The following is a 20,608-nucleotide window of genomic DNA, read 5'->3' as shown; positions in this document are numbered from 1 at the left end:
TCTGCACTGTCCACAAGGCCACCAATCTTGGTATCATCTGCAAACTTACTAACCATGTTCCTTACATTCTCATCCAAATTATTAATATAAATGACAAATAACAGCGGGCCCAACACTGATCCCCGAGATGCATCGCTGATCACAGGCTTCCAGTTTGAAAAACAACTCTTTACAACCACCCTCTATCTTCTGTCAAGAAGCCAATTTTGTATCCATTTAGATACCCAACCCTGGATCCCGTGAGATTTAACTTTATGTAACAACCTATCATGCGGTACCTTGTCAAAGGCCTTGCTAAAGTCGATGCAGGCAACATCAACTGTACTGTCCTCATCTACCTTCTTGGTTACCCCTTCAAAAAACTCAATTAAGTTTATGAGACATGATTTTCCACTCAAAGCCATGGTGACTGTCCCTAATCAGTTCTTGCATCTCTAAATGCCTGTAGATCCTGTCTCTCAAAATACCTTCCAACAATTTACCCACCACAGATGTAACTGTAGTTCCCAGGCTTTCCCTGCAGCCCTTTTTAAACAAAGGAACAACATCTGCCACTCTCCAATCTCCAACATGATTACAATCGAAGGGAAATCCCAATACACTTCAGACAATAAATGACTTTAAAGTACACTGACTTGTATATTTGGGCACAGTAGGAATATCAGAGCACCAGGTTAAAGTGCAACAGGTTTATTTGGTTGTACGAACTTTCAGAGCGCTGCTCCTTCATCATCAGAATTGTGACACTTTTTACTGTACCCACCCCAGTCCAACACCAGCATCTCCATATCTTATATATTTGGGAGTGGAGTTGTGAGAAGGAAATGAACTTGAACATCATTTCATATTGAATGTAAACACCGCAAATACAAGAGATGGAACATGTGATGCTTCTGAGCAACAGTAAAAGATGTGGAATTCTAAGTTGTACATGTACAGAAACATGGAAAGCACTGTAAAACCTAGGCCCTAACTCAAATATCAGTGCTAAAGGAATGGAGTCGCAGGAAGGAAAAAAAAACCTGCGTGCGGGGAAAGTTGTTGATGGCTTTTGAAGATGGATGGGGCATGATTTGTGAATTTTCATAAAACTGCTAAATTTTTAATTTGTGAAATCACTACTTAAAAGATTTTGAAAAACATTTTAGGGTTTAACAGTAGTTCCTTTTCTCATGAAGCAGATTTTTTTGAGAAATGTTTGTACTTCTCCTTTGGTTGATTTTTAGCAAGAGTGAACAGCGAGTGCACCAGTTTGTTTCAGCTCCCTGCTAATATATTTGATGCAAATCTTTTAATTATACACTTGGATAAACAGGATCTTATATTTCAACATATTTTTATTATTAGTTCAATTTTTCACAGCCTGTTTCAATGTTTCCTCCTTACAGACCAATAATGAAGTAAGTTACCTGCCAGCATTACATTTTAGCATAAATGTGGCAAAAATCACTTAATTTTTAGTTTGAAAAAAATCACATAATTAGTACATCGATATTGCACTTTTAATATAGAAAAACATTGGGGGCGATCATACCAGAACTTGGCAAATTGTCAGAGTCTGACTGAGAACCGACGTATTTCCCTCCAGAGAAACAGGCTAGTTTTCTCATTTTCTCTCTAGACCTCCTGACAAAAACAGTTGGATGTATTTCATGCCATTATGTAGAGGGGTGGGGCCTAAACAAGCTGTCAAAGCTCAGCTGCAGTGAGATCAGGGCAACTTTTGTAAAGGATCAGAGCAATGAAACCTCAACACCCAACTCCACAATGGAGGTCTCAGGGACTCCTCTCTTGCAATCATAGCCAGCATTCCCCTTACCCCACAATCTGGTGCTAGCATATTTTCCCCCCAAAGTAGCATCAGACCCCTTCCCCAATCTCCCATCCTAACAGCCGTCACCAGCATCCCCAGTTCCCACATCCGCTACCCCTCTCCCCATACCCACTATCTCCCTCGTTCCCCCATGAGGCTCCCATTCGGGTCTGCCCTGGCACATGTTGGCATTTCCAGGCTGAATCTGGCAGTAACCTGTGCTGGCCATGTCTCATTCTCCCTGGGGCTATACTTACCATGAGGCGCCAGGGAATAGAGGGCTGTGGGGAGAGGTGGTACTCCCATGACCGGTTCATATCTGGGTGAACCTGTTGGGGCATAGTTGTGACTTCAGCTGCGTCCAAAGCCTTCATGGTTGTGGTCTTGTGCAGCATTCCCAAATTTAGATGGATAACTCCCCTATTTTCTCTCCAGATGTTTAACTGCTTGAACGTTGGATTCCTGATAATGGAATATGCCATTCCTTAAAATCAGTAGGTGGGATCTTGAGCCCACTTTCTCTGTCTGCGAGATCGGTGATGGGTCTTAAGATCCATCAAGGCCTGGAGATTGCGATAGCCAATTTTTTTTTAACACCTCTCACTGGCGACGTAATCAGTATCACGCCCATAATGATGTCGGCAAAGTACAAAAATCCTCCTGGGAGAAATATATGGTTGGGGGAGGGGGGTTAATGATATTCAAATGTATTAAAATCAGATTCACACCCATTATGGGCATGATACTGATTACGTCACTGGTGAGGGGTGGTAAAACAAAATTGGATATCGCGATCTCCAGGCTTTGCTGGATCTTAAGACCCGTTGCCAATCCCGCAGACAGAGAAAGTGGGCTCAAGATCCCACCTACTGATTTTAAGAATGGCATATTCCAGCATCAGGAACCCAACATTCAAGCAATTAAACATCTGGAGAGAAAATAGGGGAGTTATCCATCTAAATTTGGGAATGCTGCGCAGGACAACCACCCTAAAGACTTTGAAGGCCGCTAAAGTCACAACTACGCCCCAACAGGTTTACAAGAGATTCACCCAGATGTGAATCGAACATGGGAATACACCGCCCCCCCCCCCCCCCCCCCCCACCCACACCCCCTTCCCCAGGGCCTAATGGTCATTACGACTCCAATTTTCCCCTGAATCTTTCCTATCATACTGACTAGAATTCTGCAACAAGTAACTCACTTCCAACAAGGGAATCTAACCAACATCCCAACATTCAATAACATTACCATCAACGCATCCCCCCCCATTAATATTCTGGTGTTATCATTGACAAGAAGCTGCATTGGACTAGCCACAGTGGCTACAAGAGCAGATCAGAGGCTGGCAATTCTATGAAAAGTGACTTACCTCCGCAAAGCCTGTCCACCTTCTACAAGGCACAAATCAAGAGTGTAATGGAACACCTGCCTGAATCCAACAACACTCAAGCAGTTCAACATCATCCAGGACAAGGCAGCTGCTTGACAGGCACCTTACCCACCACCTTAACATTCACTCTCTCTATTACTGATGCATAGTGGTAGCAATGTGTAAATGTTCATCTTTGCACTAATGACAGCAAAGGTAATATATTGTCTATACCATGCCTGTGCTCCTGACCAAAAACCAAGATGTTGTTGTCAAACTAATTATCATCATTTGGCTGGGCACTAAGATCAGAGACCACCAAAACTGGCTCACCTACAACAGGCAGGTGGAAGACAAGATAATTACCCTGAGGCTGCCATACCACAGCATGGCCTAGGATGTCAACTGAAGGATAAAGGCAGTTTTTTTTTAAATAAAATTATTTAACTTGTTTTCTGCTTTAATTTAATGCCTTTTTTGCAATTGGTAGCAATATATTGGTATTTCTTACACTCTAGTGTTGCTATATCACAAATGATAAGCATTACTTGGTTTGCTAAATTGTGTGGTTACATCATTTGCATCGCAAAGTGCATCCATATATTAATTACAGAAGTGGTGTTCAGTTGGGGTGACTTAGCTGGGCCCAAATAACCATCTGAATTTCTTTCCCAGTTCATTGATGTTCCATCATTACAACCATAGTGAATGCTGGAAACACAAAAAATTCAGGAAAGCTGAGAATGCTGTCACACATCAAGACATAAAATGTTGACATAGTTGATCAAACACATTCCGTTCTTGCTGTATACAATAGTATGGAAAATGCCACATCCCTTCTCATTGATTTACTTATCGCTCCTCACTTGTTAACAAACTATTAATTTTGATCACTTCAGCACCCAAACGCTTCCAGTAAAACCAATAGCACTTTTAAGCTAAACAAGAAAATTTCATCCACGAGATATCCCTGTACATTATGTTTTCACTTTCACTTATGTTTTGGCTCCCATGCAGCACTTTCATCCCTTGGGTCCCAATGTTCTTAATTTAGGCCATCACGTCAAAGAGCTATACAAGTATCATTGGTGCCAATTTACAGCCATCATGCAGATCAAATGACAGGCGATCTATTGTTTGGGCAGACGACGGAAGGTTTTCCAAGATGAGTGGAAGAGGAGAGAAACTGCCTTTGATGCTGCTATAGTGCAGCCCAGGACACCAGCTGATGAATAAAAGCATTTTTCATATGCACAGTGAGCTGAAACATGGGAAGCACTCACAAAGCAGCCAGAGGAAGTACTTCAGGCATATCCTGAAGCGCAGGCTGCAGTCGTGAGGCATTGATGCAAAAATTGGGAGATGTTTGCAGCAGACTGACAAAGATGTTCAACATGACAAGGAGCAAACAGCTTTGAAATGCAGCACAGTCAACAGCAAAAAAAAAGGTTGCTGTAGAAACAGCATCAGCGCAATGACAAATAACCAAATAGTGCTGCAGAAAACCTTGAGCTGCATGAATTGAATTATACAGCTACAAAGAGGTCACAGGTAAAGAACAATACTCAGCTAGTCAACTTTGTTGTTGAAGGCTATTAACCAGTGTATACATTTGGAAGGCATGTTTTATGCCAGGGCAAACACAAAATCAATTCAATGAAGTTTGATTTTCATTTATCATTTTTGTTACCGTACCTTCAAGTCAACTTGATAATATGATGCAATCATCGATTTAAAATATTACACATTGCTCAAGACTAGCTAAAGTAAATTATATCACAGTGGATAATAATTAATCCTTATAGTGGCCTCATTCTAACCAGCTGGCAACAAATAGGATGCATGAATAATACTGAGAATTGTGACATTTATTAAAAGTCCACTTCAAATGTGACACGGCACTGGTTTAGTTGAAATATGGAAAATCCCAGGACGGTTGTGTTTCACCAGATTTGTGGTTAAAGATCGGCCTAACTGACTTAATGGCCAAAGAAAAAAGAAGCTTGCATTCTTATCAAGCTTTTCACAACCTCAGGACATCCCAAGGTGCCCTACAGACAATGAAGTACGTTCAAAGTGTGGTTATCATCGGAGAGAAACACAGCAGGCAGTCTGTGCATAGTAAGCTCCCATAAAACTGAATGAGATAGATGACCAAAGAATTTGTTTTAGTGATATTAGTTGAAGGATAGCTGGCTTGTGGGGAGCAGTCTTCACCCAATCCAAACAGAGTCACCTATGCTTTCTCATCATTTGCCAAAGAGGGTAAATTAGTGTACAGAGAATGACTAATTTACTTCCTACTCCACAAAGCATGGGTAATTAAATGGCAAAGAAAACAGCAATAAACAAACTTACATGGAGAGACAATCACACCAAAGAACCTTGGCAAAGTACCTGTGAAAATGAATCTTCACTATTGATAACATCATGCAGCGTAATAATTTCTAACTCTTTTTAATAACTTCTGCGCTCATCAAGGTGAAAAATATGAGTGTTGAAGAACAGAACATTATTTCACTCACTGTTGGCAGCAAGCACTCCCACTGCCTGTATAGCACGATTGACGTACAAACCTTTACTCTCAGCAGGAAACTACCATTTCCATTAACAAACCAGACGTCCACGTGGTCTCTGAATGGGATTGGATAAGCCTTTGCCAACTTGCACAGTTCTACATTCTTACCTACTAAAGGATCGGACTGAAACTGTATAAACTCACTTTTCCTGAAGTAATCTCTGGAGTGGATTCAAACTAAGGAGGTGAAAAATTTGCATTCTAGCACATTCACCATCCAGTTCTCTTAAAGCAGCTGAGTTAGAAAAAGCCTTTGTTAATTGTGAGCTTAAATACAAACATCTAAGACATCTGAGAGATCTAAACTAAAACTATTAGCCAGTCCTTCGAACAACTTTCATTTTTGACTCCCTGTCACAATATTTGATTCTGTAGTTATTTAAGGTTATCCTGCAGTTCATCCCAGGAAATATTATTTCGTTCATCATTTATGTTGTTCAAATATATTCAATATTCACATTTCAGGCACCCTCTCAATTTGTTGCAGGCTTTCATTTTAAGAGACTTGTTATTTGAACAGTTTCAATTTCGAAGTTAAAGTAAAGTTTAAAGTTTCTTTATTAGTCACAAGTAAGGCTTACATTACACTGCAATGAAATTACTGTGAAATCTCCTTAGTCGCCACACTCCAGCGTCTGTTCGGGTCAATACGCCTAACCGGCACGTCTTTCAGACTGTGAGAGGAAACCATCCGGAATCGGTGTGAAACAGACATGCTCCACAAATGTCCCATTCAGGCACTCCAGCTGGTGAGGAGGTAAGTACCAAGCATCCAGCAGCTCTCTGCTTGAGATCAGTGTTTTGCGGGGTGGGGGGGGGCTGCTGCCACTCAGCCTGTGATCAGTGAGGGGGAAGGGGGGTGGGGTCCATGATCAATCTGGATGGTGGAGGGAATGGGGGTGATGAGGGTCAATAATGTTGTGGGGGCAGGGCAATGTCTGTGGGGGCTAGGGGGAGGCATTATCTGGCCCAGGAGCAATATGGTAGCGGAGCCACATTCTATAATTTTTTTTCTGCGCATGTGCAGTTGCAGGCATCGATCGCAGCTGCAGAGCTTCAGGTGCATTAAGCCCCACCCACTGGCTTTTGCAATGCAATTCGGAATTACTGATATTTTTGTCAGGCAGAGTGCATATGGGGGTGCCTGAGAACAGGTCTAAAAGTCGGATCTGAAACATTCCCAGTTTCAAGTCAGCCCAGTACTTTGAATCAAAATAGTAAAATAGGGCCCTGTGTGTTTTATATTGACTTCAAGAAACATAGTGGAGGACATGCCTCTGTCCACATCAAACGGGCTGAAGTGGAAACGGTCGAGAGCTTCAAGTTTCTAGGTGTTCAGATCACCAACAAACCGTTTTTATCCCTCCATGCCGGCGTTATTGTTAAGAAGGCACACCAACGCCTCTACTTTCTCAGGAGGATAAGGATGTCAGCTGCAACTCTCACAAACTTTTACACATGCACCATAGAAAGCATTCTTTCTGGTTGCATCACAGCTGGGTATGGCTCCTGCTCTATCCAAGACAAAAGGTCATAGTCAAAGGAATGAAGCCCAGCCCATTACCCAAACCCACCTCCCATCCGCTGACTATGTCTACACTGCCTGCTGCCTCAGAAAAGCATCCAGTATAATCAAGAACCCTAGCACTCTCTTCCATCTTCTTCTGTCAGGAAAAAGATACAAAAACCTGAGGTCACATATCAACCAACTCAAGAACAGCTTCTTCCCAGTTGCCATCAGACTTTTGAATGGGCCAACCTTGCGTTAAGTTGATCTTTCTCCACACCTAGCTATGACTGTAATGCTACGTTCTGCACTCTCGCATTTCCTTCTCTATGAACAGTATGCTTTTGTCTGTACAGCGCGCAAGAAACAATACTTTTCACTGTGTACCAATACATGTGACAATAATAAATCAAATATCAAAGGAAAGATTCCTTATGTTATTTTAATATCTTCTTCCAAATTAATGACAGTCCTTATCAATGATTAAGAATAAGTCCATAACTTTTCTCATCAGTTTGTTTCATCATGCGAAAATAATAATTTTGTTGCAAGTCCTTAAATGTCACAATTTTGCAGAGGGAGAAAAGCTGCTGGAGTTGCAATAATACTGCAAAAAATTCAAGCTCCTGGACAGTTATGTAGCCAAACACACTAAGTAAACAAATGACATGATACAAGTCTTCTTTACAAAGAAGGCAGAAAAACTGGAAGCTTTGGTTATGCCGAAACATTCTCATCCACAAAGGAAAGCCTGAGAGCAAGTCACTACCCACCATCACAGCCATCAAGTGGTGTGTGATACAGGGAGAAGTAAAGAGTAAAATATTTAAATTAGAAAATAATCCACAGGTAGAATTTTCTGCACAACGCAGCCCACTATTGGCCACCGGCAGGATCTTCAGATCCCACCACTGCCAACAAGGAACGGGCTTTCCCACTAAATGGGCACCTCGCCACTGGGAAACTTGTGAGTTTGGAGAGCTGCCAGCAGGATCGAAAGATCCCACTGGCGTGAATGACCAGAAAAGTCTTACTCATATTTTTAAACAAAAACAAAACATTAGCATTGTCTTAGGTCAATTGGTAGTATTTTCAACTCCAAGCTAGAAAGTAGTTCTACTCCATACACTTAACCACAGAATCCCAGCTGACACTTCAGCATAGCACTGTGGGAGTGCTACACTGGCGGAGGTAGTGTCTTTCAGATGAGGTGTTAAACTGAAGTCCTGTGTGTTCTCTCAGCCCCAGTGTAAAGGATTCTACTGCGTTATTCCAAATTAGAGCAGGGAAGTCATTCTTGGTTCTGGACAATAATTATCCCTGAACCATTGCCTAAAAATACATTGTCTGGCCATTAACACATTGTTGTATATCAAATCCTACTGTGCACAAATTATTTGCAACATTTCCATTATAATAGTGACTACACTTCAAACGTACTTTGAGTCTTCCAGAAGTTGTGAAAAATGCTATCTGAATTTAAAGGCTTTTTTTTCCTCTTTTTAACATATTAGGATATGTTGTGTTATCTCTCTCTAATACTGTGTAAATTATGAATCTTTGGTTGTAGTGATTGCAGTAAAACCATGAATTCTTAAGTTTAGATATGCATTAAACCACATGTGGTGGTTCATCTACTGGCACACATGAATAACAGTACATAAATTGCAAAAGGTATTCAAGAGCAATTTCAAAATTGTAACTCATCCTTGTTTTGCCCTCATAGGTCAAGATAACACCTGAACTCCTTGATAGAATTCCTGGCTTGTAATCATTGACAGGTATCCAAACATCTATGTAACGTTTAAGCTGTGAACTCTCAGAGTGAAATTTTGCTTTAGAACAGTTAGGATACCAGATCAGAAACCCCAGGGTACATTCTAAAACCAGACTAGACCCCAACCATTTTTTGTGTGCGGATGAGATTCTACTGACAATCTAGGAAGCTTTTATCAAAACAAACTTTATAATAACACAGGTTAACTATAACAAATGAAATAGCCTAACCTATTGAACAATACTTAAACATGACAGGTTACAAGTCTTAACAGCTAACCTATCGCTGTGAGTTTCAATTCAATCAATATTCCTCTTATAGACTTAAACCCCCTCTTTAAAATTAGTTAGCAAAACAGAGACATTTGTACTGTGACTTAGGTCACCAGCCTGGAGCTCTCGGAGAGGTCTTTTCAGAGGGAGAAACAGAAAGTCACTGCTTTCTTCTGCTAGTTTTAAAAATGAAACTAAAAGCAGTATTTCTTTCCTGAAAGCTTAATACCTTCCATTAAACACACGACTTTGTCCCTATCAATCAACCCAAATAAAATTCTACTCTGAACCTCCAAGGGTGGCCCAAGTAAACACAAATGCATTAGCTCTGCTTAAATAAACACTGCGATTCTCCCATCCTGCTGCAGTAATTTTTTAGTGCAGCGGGCTGGGAAATTCACATGTCAGCTCATTCGTGGGGTTCGTGCTGGATTTCTAGCGGCATCACATCCATGCTGGAAAATCGACAGAGAAGTGCCAAGACCATTTATGTGGCTATTTAAGTGTCTTTAGCGGGTCTGAGACTGAAGTCTCCAGGCCCCCTAGCATCTCCTCTCACCACCACCACCACCACCCCCACCCCCTCACCCCAGCCAGAACGGTTCACTCCAGCTGGGATTACAGTAGCTCCTCATTAACACAGAACTACCGGCCCAATCCCACTGAGTGAACAGGGAGCAATCTGGGCCTCCCCAGAGAGTTAGGCAATGGGCAGGTTTCCCCTGGGCATCTTGGCAATGCTAACCTGGGCCCCTTGGCCAATGCCTGGAAGCATCTGGGCCTATTGGGGGGCAGGGCCTTTGGGAGGATGATCAGTGGGGGTGGAGGGGATCCTGCTGTCACTGCAGACGGGATCGGGGCAGGTTGGGTGGTGGGTTCGGAGGGCCGGCGTTGCAGGAGGCCAGCAGACAAGGGCTACTGCACACGTGCTGATCTTCGCACTGACAGGTCGGCACATGCACAGTGGCCCACTCAGCCCTATGTTGCCGGCCTCTTGGGTGGAAATAGGCCCCGCCCCAATTTATAATGATATTCACACTAGTGATCTCTGCAGTGCATAAAGAGTGGGAGATTCTTCTCCGAACTCCCACTGGAAAAAAACAGCGTGAATTACTCCTGATTTCACATGAATTTGACACTTGGAATTTTCGTGGAAGAATTCCAGCCTCCCTGTCTAAAATGAGTACTTATCTTGAGCTTCTATGTTTTTTTTTGTTTTTTTTTCTCGTGCCCCTAACACTATAAATTAGCGCAGAGAGGATTCCCGATTCTCTACACTGGTAGAGAATCCCACCCTTCCACCTCCTCTAACCTAATTATAAGTGTGAGGGAAGTTTTTTTTTATATATTTTTACTTTTCTGCTGGTAATTGATTCAGGGATGGCAGTTCAGGCTGTAAGCTGCATCTCCTGTGGGATGTATGTAGTGAGGGACTCCCACAGTGTTTCAGGTGATTTTACTTGTGGGAAGTGTGTTAGATTGCAGTTTCTGGAGGAGCGTGTAAAGGAGCTGGAAGGGGAATTAGAGGAGCTCCGTATAATTCGGGAAGTGGAGCAGGACATAGAAAGGAGTTATAAGGAGATAGTCACTCCTAGGAATAAGTCTTGGGTCACTGCCAGGAAGAGGGGCAAAAAGCAGTTGGGGGGAACAATCCCCTGGGGCTGTTCCCCTCCAAAATAGGTTTTCGGTCCTGGAGGCTACAGTTGAGGAGAAATCAACTGGGGATAGCCAAAGGGAGCAGGTCTCTGGGGGTGAGCCTATTGGCAAGCCTCAGGTGGTTAGGGGTAAGAGATTGGGCCTCGTGATTGGGGACTCCACAGTTATGGGGACGGATAGGAGAGTTGGAGGTAAGGGTAGGGACTCTGGGCTGGTGTGTTGCCTACCAGGGGCTGGGGTCCAGGATGTATCGGACAGAGTATTCAGGACTCTTAGGGGAGAGGGAGATCAACCCCAAGTTATAGTTCATGTGGGGACACATGACATAGGGAGATTAAGGGAAGGGGATATTAAGCAAAGATTTATGGAGTTGGGGTGGAAACTCAAGGCGAAGTCAGAAAGAGTAGTTATATCTGGACTCTTGCCTGTGCCACGGGATAGATTAGAGAGGAATAGGGAGAGGGAAAGTTTGAACTCGTGGCTGAGGGGATGGTGCAGGAGGGAGGGGTTCAGGTACTTGAGCAATTGGGGCTCATTCTGGGGAAGGTGGGACCTCTATAAGAGGGATGGTCTACACCTGAACCAGAGGGGAATCAATATCCTGGGGGGTAAATTTGCAAAAGCGATGCAGGAAGGTTTAAACTGATTCGGAGGCGGGGAGGGATAGTGAGGAAAGGGGGTGAAAGTGAGGGGGGCATAGTTGGGGAATGCAAGGCACGGCATAGTGGGGGTGGGGCGGAGCAGGGTTTGAAATGCGTGTACTTTAATGCGAGGAGTATTCGCAATAAAGTGGATGAACTTGCAGCGTGGATCAGTACCTGGGACTTTGATGTTGTGGCCATTTCTGAGACTTGGATAGAGCAGGGTCAGGAATGGATGTTGCAGGTTCCGGGGTACAAATGCTTTAGTCGGAGTAGAGAAGAAGGTAGAAGGGGGGGTGGGGTAGCATTGCTAGTCAAGGACTGTATCACAGTGTCGGAGAGAAAGTTTGATGAGGACTTGTCAGTTGAGGTAGTATGGGCGGAGATTAGAAATAGGAGAGGAGAGGTCACCCTGTTGGGAGTCTTTTATAGACCTCCTAAAAGTTCTAGAGAGGTTGAGGAAAGGATTGCGGAGACAATCCTGGTTAGGAGTGAAAGTAATAGGGTAATTGTTATGGGGGACTTTAACTTTACGAATATTGATTGGAGTTGCTATAGTTCTAGCTCGCTAGAGGGGTCAGTGTTTGTACAAAGCGTGCAGGAAGGTTTTTTGTCTCAGTATGTAGACAGGCCAACTAGAGGTGAGGCTATATTGGATTTGGTGCTGGGAAATGAGCCAGACCAGGTGCTAGACTTGGAAGTTGGTGTGCATTTTGGTGATAGTGACCACAATTCGGTTACGTTCACCTTAGTGATGGGAAGAGATAGGCATGAACCTCGGGTCAGCAATTTTAGCTGGGGTAAGGGCGATTATGAGGCTATCAGGAGTGAATTAGGAAGCATGGATTGGATTAGGGGATTACAGGGACTGGGAACGTCTGAAATGTGGAGTTTTTTCAAGGAGCAGCTACTGCGAGTCCTTGATAGGTATGTCCCTGTCAGGCATGGTGGATTTGGTAGATCTAGGGAACCGTGGTGCACTAAAAGAGTTGAGTCGATGGTTAAAAAGAAAAAGGAGGCTTATGTTAGGATGAGATTGGAGGGCTCAGATAGTGCACTAGAAAGCTTTAGATTGGCTAGGAGGGAGTTGAAGAGTGAGTTGAGAAGGGCTAAAAGAGGACATGAGAAGACTTTGGCTGATAGGATTAAGGAGAATCCTAAGGCGTTCTATAGGTATGTCAAGAACAGAAGGTTGGTCAGGGCAAGATTAGGGCCAGTTACAGACAGCAGGGGGAAGTTGTGTGTGGAACCGGAGGAGATTGGAGAAGTATTGAACCAATATTTCTCTTCGGTGTTCACGCAGGGGGACATGAATATAGCTGAGGAGGACATTGGGTTGCAGGGGTGTAAAATAGACAGTATTACGGTTGATAAGGAGGATGTGCTGGAAATTCTTGAGGGGCTGAAAATAGATAAGTCCCCTGGTCCGGATGGGATCTACCCTAGGATTCTCTGGGAGGCTAGAGAGGTGATTGCAGAGCCTCTGGCTCAGATCTTCAGGTCGTCATTGGTCTCTGGTGTAGTCCCGGAGGATTGGAGGATAGCGAATGTTGTCCCATTGTTTAAGAAGGGGAACAGAGACTTTGCCGGGAATTATAGACCGGTGAGTCTTACTTCTGTTGTGGGCAAGGTTTTAGAAAAAATTATTAGGGATAGGATTTATAGTTATTTGGAGTGTAATGAATTGATTAGAAATAGTCAACATGGTTTTGTAGCGGGTAGGTCGTGCCTTACTAACCTTATTGAGTTTTTTGAGAAGGTGACCAAAGAGGTGGATGGGGGTAAGGCAGTTGACGTGGTATACATGGATTTTAGTAAGGCGTTCGATAAGGTTCACCATGGTAGGCTTCTGCAGAAAATGCAGATGTATGGGATTGTGGGTAATCTAGGAAGTTGGATCAGGAATTGGCTATCAGATAGGAGACAGAGGGTGGTGGTGGATGGTAAATATTCATCATGGAGTACAGTTACGAGTGGTGTGCCTCAGGGATCTGTTTTGGGGCCACTGTTGTTTGTAATTTTTATTAATGATCTGGATGAGGGTATAGTTGGGTGGATTAGTAAATTTGCTGATGACACCAAAATTGGAGGTGTGGTAGATTGTGAGGAAGGGTGTCATAGTCTGCAGGGAGACTTAGATAGGTTGCAGAGCTGGGCCGAGAGGTGGCGGATGGAATTTAATGCGGAGAAGTGTGAGGTAATTCACTTTGGTAGGAGCAACAGATGTGTCGAGTATAGGGCTAACGGGAGGACTTTGAATAGTGTGGATGAACAGAGGGATCTAGGTGTGTGTGTACATAGATCCCTGAAAGTTGGGAATCAAGTAGATAAGGTTGTTAAGAAGGCGTACGGTGTCTTGGCGTTTATTGGTAGGGGGATTGAATTTAGGAGTCGCAGTGTAATGTTGCAACTGTACACTACTCTAGTGCGGCCGCACTTGGAGTACTGTGTGCAGTTCTGGTCCCCGCATTACAAGAAGGATGTGGAGGCGTTGGAGAGGGTGCAGAGGAGGTTTACTAGGATGGTGCCTGGTATGGTGGGGAGGTCCTATGAGGAGAGACTGAGGGATTTAGGGTTGTTTTCGTTGGAAAGAAGGCGGCTAAGAGGGGATCTTATTGAAACATATAAGATGATTAGAGGTTTAGATAGGGTGGATAGTGATAGCCTTTTTCCTCGGATGGAGAAAGCTAGCACGAGGGGGCATGGCTTTAAATTAAGGGGGGGTAGCTACAGGACGGATGTCAGGGGTAGGTTCTTTACCCAGCGGGTGGTGAAGGATTGGAATGCCCTGCCTGCTGCAGTTGTAAATGCGTCTAGTTTGGGGGCGTTTAAGAGATCTCTGGATAGGTTTATGGACGAAAAGGGATTGGTATAGGCTAGTGGGTCATTGTTTTTGTAACTGGTCGGCGCAACATCGTGGGCCGAAGGGCCTGTTCTGCGCTGTAGTGTTCTATGTTCTATGTTCTATGTTCTAATTGAAAAGGTTTTCCAAAACAAGTCGGCACTCTGCAAATCAGATTGGAATTCTAAACGTACCCTTATGACATGACATAAATATATTTCATAAATGCACAGTATCATCATAACAACTTGATTTCAATACTCCCACTTGTGTCAGCACCTGAAATCAAAGGAAAATTCAAACATACCTGAACAGACCTCCTTATAGGTTGGGTTTGGAGTAAATCCACCAGCATATCCAACCTGAGTGGAATAGATGCCTTTTTGAACCCAGAATTTTCTCTCAGCACCCCAGAAACAGCCCATGCCTAAATAAAACAAAAATCATAGTGGTAGTATGAGTTATCTAAATCTAGATGTAACAGACACATACACACACAACCTCATAAGTCAAGATCAAAGTCAAAGACAAATAGCTCATTAGGACATTATGGAATTGCTGACTTCTATGTACTTTTTTTCAAGTTTTTGCTTTTCAAAACGTAGCCACTTGCCTTTTTAAAAAGCATGATTTCCAATTGCATCACTATTGTACTGGACTTGTGGTCAAAAATTGGGTGATGCAGTGGGTTAACACATCATTTCACCCGTTGAGCCTCAGCTTGGATTCAGCCCAAACTATATCAGACAAACATCATTCTATCTTGTCTGAGAAGTCTCGAACTTGTAATGTTCCTTCAAAACAAAGGTCCATAGGAGAAAGCTGCTTCTGTTGTGCTAATCCCATTGAGAGAAGGTATTGAAGATGGCTGATGTGGGGAAAAGGAAATGTCATATTGTAATTGGGATGTGAGCTTTTGAGGTTCTGAAGAGTTTTGTATGCTTTACCATACCCAATCTGGGAGTACTTGAAAAGATTGTTCTGGAACTCCTATTCCATTTTCTGGAATAGAATACCCCATTTTGGCCTGCTGTGGAGTTAACAGCCTATAACTTATTTAGGTCCTATCCAACTAGACAGCTGCAAGAAAACCAATGAGACTATTTTTCAAAGTAAAAACCAAACCATTGTGCCTGTTACAGTGTTGTCAAGAGATGTCAGACTTGTTGGGAACATAAGAGATTTATTGATGAGAAACTTAGCTACAGGAGGTTTGCAACTCCTGGCTGCCTTGCAGCAGAGCTCCAGTCTTTACATGTTTACAATGTAGCTTCTGGATGATTCTGCCTTAGAGAGGACTCCAGGTTAATGTAAGTGTGATCACTCACTCTCAGTTTCTATTGTGCCTCAAGTCAGTACAGCAGAAGAGAGCCAACTGTCTTAAAGAGACAGACACTGTATATGCCACACATCCTATTAGACATCTTATACAAATAGGAAATGATAACATAACACCAGAAGATTGGGCTGAGAAAGTCACCATTATCTAGCTTGACCTGTTTAGGCCACAAATACAGAAGTAAATTTTGTGGATGCTGGAAATCTGAAATAAAAACAGAAAATGCTGGAAATACTCAGCAGATCCGTCAGCATCTGTGGGCAAAGAAACAAAGTTAACGTCACAGATCGCTTCAAAGATGTTGCCTGACCTAAGTATTTGCAGAACTCTTTGTTTTTTCAACCTGTTTTGGTGCTTTTTGCAAAGTAGTATTAATTCTAATCCTGGGCAGGGTTTTCCAGCCACGCTTCCCTCAAAACTGGAGAATCCCACCAGAAGTCAATGGGCGGTTGCATGGTTCACCCTCTCGCCCGCCTGCTATAATTCCCATGGTGGATGGGACGGGAGAAAATCCCCCTCCCCCTATTGAGAACTAATTCCTCTCTGCTTGTTAAATCAAGACCAATTTACTTTGAATGCTTCAATGAAATAGGACATTAGTTCTGCTGTGTAGCAGCTTAATCCAAACAGTAGCAGAACTGAACTTTCCTCTCATTTGCCACCCATTTTCAGACAGTCTTGTGGCAGCCAGAAGAGGTAAATAGATCAAGGAGGCATATTGCCAATTCTTAGTCTGTAAAAACGACGATTACATTTTTCCTCTATGGGTTATGTGGGTTGGCAGCTGTGTCTGCTAATTACTGCCTGCCACATGCAAATTATATTTAAATACCCCTTTAAAGTCTGTGGTGTATTTCCAACCCCTGGCCACCTGTGGCCCGCTCAAAATGAACACCAACATGAAAGTTGCGTTGGTGGTTATTAGGCAGCAGCAGACAAGTGGAACTACAGTTAAAGACCATCTTCTGAGAAATGTATGTTTGCTCAAACTTTACTGTTGGTAACTCCTTATTTCTGCTCTTGCTCTATCTTGCTGTTAAATACAGAGTTGTGTATTGCAGGAGACAGTGGTGATTCCATTGGAGATTTCCCTTTACACGGCATTTCACAGAGGCACTCTGTTAAAAAAATGACACGAAACCACAGGAAGGTAGATACGGGGGGGGGGGTGTGGTCAAGAGGAGTGGCAGGAGAAAGAGAAAAAGAAAGAAAGGGAGAGAGAGAGAGAGAGAGAGCACACAAGCAAGGATGAGCGCAGGTGAGCAAGACAGTGTGTGCAAGTGAGACCAGAGGGAATAGAGAGCGAACAAGACTGGAAGTGAGGGAGAGCAACCACGATGGCACATAGACCAAGAAGAGGAGGGTGGGAGTGAAAGCCCAAGGGCAGGTGAAGAGAAATACACAGAGGCAAGAACTCATGGATGGGCAGTGAGCAGAGTGCAGGGTCAGCAAGGGGAGAAAAAGAGTGTAGGGAGAAAATAATGTGCTGCAGGGAGGAGATACGGGAGAGAGAGAGAGAGGCAGCACAAGACAGAGAGAAAGGGAGAGGGTGCAAAACGGAGAGGGAGAGCGTACATGTGCATGTGTGTTGCGGGGGAGAGGGTATTGGTTGGTCAAAGGGTTAGGTTTTATGGAGTGTCATAAAGGAGAAAAGAGATAGAGATGCTGAAAGCTTCTCTTTGCCTTCTTGTGTATGACATCCTTCAGCTTTACAAGTCTAAATCCAAGTTGGACAGCTAAGTCACAGCACTATGTACTAAGTGGATTGCCTTGAACACCGTGGTAAAATCTCACTGGCTACATTAATTTTGCAGTAACTTCATTGCAGTGTTAATGTAAGCCTTACTTGCGACTAATAAATAAACTTTAACTTTACACTAATTCACAATGTGATGAACAGTCTGATCCAGTTGACCCGTCATGCTGGGTTGCCCCTGAAATTCTATTTTGCAGCAGATCCTGTTGAATGTAGACAACTGGGCAGGAAATGACAGCCTTCACATGGTTCACCCATTTTTAACTTAGATGTATGCAGCTTAGTTATTCATCATATCATAGTATAGTTAAATGTGGAAGGTATGAGCAAAGTATGACTACCTGAGAAGAATTGCCAAAGACCATCAGGTTGATGTTCCATTTCTCCATGAGACACACATTCAGAGCTTCCAAACTCTGCATTGATGGTTTTAGGCTAATTGCAGTAATGCATCATGCAAAGTATGACTCTGTTACCAACTTCAGGTACAATCTGATTGACTTGTCCATTCACTAGAAGCCAAATGTCAACAATGTCTTCACAGCCAAAGTAAAAGTTGGGCACGCATTAAATTACTGTGTACAAACCACCAAAGATTACATAGCTCCTTTCAATAGTTACACATTGCCACACATCCTGAGGTTCTTGTTGATGATTTCAACAACCATCACACATCATAGGGATATAATTCTCATCGTGGAGCCAGTGAACAACTAGTGGTCTGGGCTCTGTCGACGATTGCCATCTCCTCCATGATGCAAAGCATGCAGACACCTTTCACTCACATAGATTCAGGAATGACTGCTTTCTAGACCTCCACTTTGTCTTCAAGGATGGGTGATGACTATCCTCTTCATATATCACTGCAGATCCTTCTTCACTTCTCACACAACTAATATCAATCAGCCTTATCCACAGAGGAATACAGGTACTTCTGATCACGTCCAAACCTGATCCCGTGCTCAAACTTCCATAAGACCTTCTGGGACAGATTGACAGCAGACGCCGAATAGCAGATCACTAGCCTCAATGCTGTCTCTAAGAACTGCAGTAAGTTCGACCAGGCCATGAAAAGTGCAGCCAAAAACATTCCACATGGTTTTCTCAAGTGTTTCACATCTTGCTGGCTACCTGAAACAGATGAACTCTTCCAGCAGTACCAAGTTTCTGAGATCCAGAAATTGTTACCAGGTTCTTGGAATCTCTGGATCTAGCCAGATGCCAATGGAAGTGAGAGACTGTAGAGGAGGCTCAAATTTCACTCATTCAGCTAGAAAGGCTTGGGATCTGCTCAGAAACCTCAGAGCGAATGAACCTGCTCAACATCAACCTCCCAAGGTACCAGCAAATTGTTTCTAGGCTGCTCCTCAACTCCAAGGTCACCTCAACTCTGGAAGCTGTTTGTCACATTCTGAAGGAATGCTCCAAAACCATTTCATCATCTCCCACATCCTTACTTTCTTTTCTCTACAGTAGAACTGACACTGACCTTCTATAAAGCAAGGAAAGCAACAGGTATCGATGGCATTTATCCCAAAATCCTAAAGCATTAATAGATATGACTGGTTGGCTTCTTTATTTACAGGCATTATTCCATCAGTCTGGAGAGAGGCTTAAATCCAGCCCCCTCAAGCTGGGAAACCTGCTGCTGACCCAGCTAGTTATCAGCCCCTATCCTTGCCTTCTATCTCTTACAAGGAGGGGGGAGTTTTCCCATTCCGCCACCACGGTAATCAGAGCGAGTGAGGGATGGACCATGGAAAGGTCCATTGACCTCGGCAAGATTTTCTGGTTTTGGGGCAAGTGTGGCTGAAAAATCCCACCCAGAGTGTCTCTTCCACTGCTGGAATCCTACCTCCATAAGGAGCAACCTGTTTTCAGACCTATTGGAACTGAGTTGGCCAAGTACTCACACTTACCAGCCACGGTTGGATTGAATACCAACACATGACCACGACAGGTGTTGCACACATTGATCTTTCATCAGCATATATCTGGAGACATGGTCTTGTGTTGAAAATCTTCTCCCGTGCTAGCCTTTCTTCAATACTTAACAATCAAAGATACAGGATTTCATTCAGAGACCAAACAAGCTCTTTAAGTACCCTGAATGACGGACTTCCCGAATGTTCTGTTTTAGCTACATCTAAAGGAGTGACATTGCTATCACTATCTCTAGGAAGTTTGCCTATGCAAATCATCTAGCCCTTGCTTTCCAGGCAAACAACCCTGACGATCTGAGCAGCATCTTGCCCCAGAACTTGGAACCATTGATTGACTTCTCCACTCAAACCCAACTCAGGTCACTCACTTAACAATGTAGGAAATAAGAGTAAACTGTTCAACCCCTTGAGCTTGCTCTGCCATTCAGCCATAGCTGACCTAACTCAATGCCATTTGTCAGCCTTACCCTCACATGCCTTGACATCTTGAATGTCAAGAAATCTGTCTGAGCCTCCACAGCCTTTGGAGTAAAGAATTCCAAAAATTCCCCATTCCCTTGGAGTGGAGAAATTCTAAATCATCTCAGCCCTAAATAGCTTGCCCCTTATTCTGAGACTGTCTCCTCTGGTTCTAGACTGGTGACACACAATGGGATATACTGTCAGCCCACCAACATTTCAGCTGTGATCATCCTCACCAAATTACTTTCTTTGAAATTCCATCTTCATGGGGCAAGGATGTCTAGCAACCAATGTCAATCTTGAATAGCTCTTTTAGTGAGGGGCAACTGGGAAGGCTTTGTGCATTTTAAATAACTTCCCAGAAAGAAGTACTCATATCAATCGCTGTCTGCTCCGAAACCACAAAAGATTTAACCTCACTTTCTGGAGTCCATTTTGCGACAGCAACACATTTCATATTGCTTTTTAATAATGTCTATCTCCCAGTATGCTTTACTGATATATGACATGATCTTAACAAGGTACAGATATGTGGCTGAAAGTTCATTAAGAGTCAAATATGACACAAAGCTTGCCATCAATCTGATTCAGTATCAGACAGTTTCCGTGGAGAGTGATGGAGTCAATAGCTTAGGAATGAAGTTTGGGGC

The 20,608-nt window shown here is 43.3% G+C and overlaps 1 protein-coding gene across 3 annotated transcripts in view; it reads right to left on the bottom strand.

Annotated features, from left to right (window-relative positions):
* The window catches only part of msraa (methionine sulfoxide reductase Aa), a 299,961-nt gene that overhangs the window by 151,164 nt on the left and 128,189 nt on the right, over nucleotides 1–20,608 (bottom strand). For all 3 annotated transcript variants that reach the window (XM_080192332.1, XM_080192334.1, XM_080192333.1), the window contains exon 3: nucleotides 14,766–14,885. In XM_080192332.1, coding sequence (XP_080048458.1) covers nucleotides 14,766–14,885 — 120 coding nt within the window. The remainder of the gene's footprint in view (nucleotides 1–14,765; nucleotides 14,886–20,608) is intronic.

The sequence above is a fragment of the Carcharhinus amblyrhynchos genome, chromosome 7 (assembly GCF_965287045.1).
Source record: "Carcharhinus amblyrhynchos chromosome 7, sCarAmb.v2.hapA, whole genome shotgun sequence".
NCBI lineage: Eukaryota > Metazoa > Chordata > Chondrichthyes > Carcharhiniformes > Carcharhinidae > Carcharhinus > Carcharhinus amblyrhynchos.
Note: the sequence above shows the minus strand (reverse complement) of the source record. Positions and strands in the feature narration are given on the sequence as shown.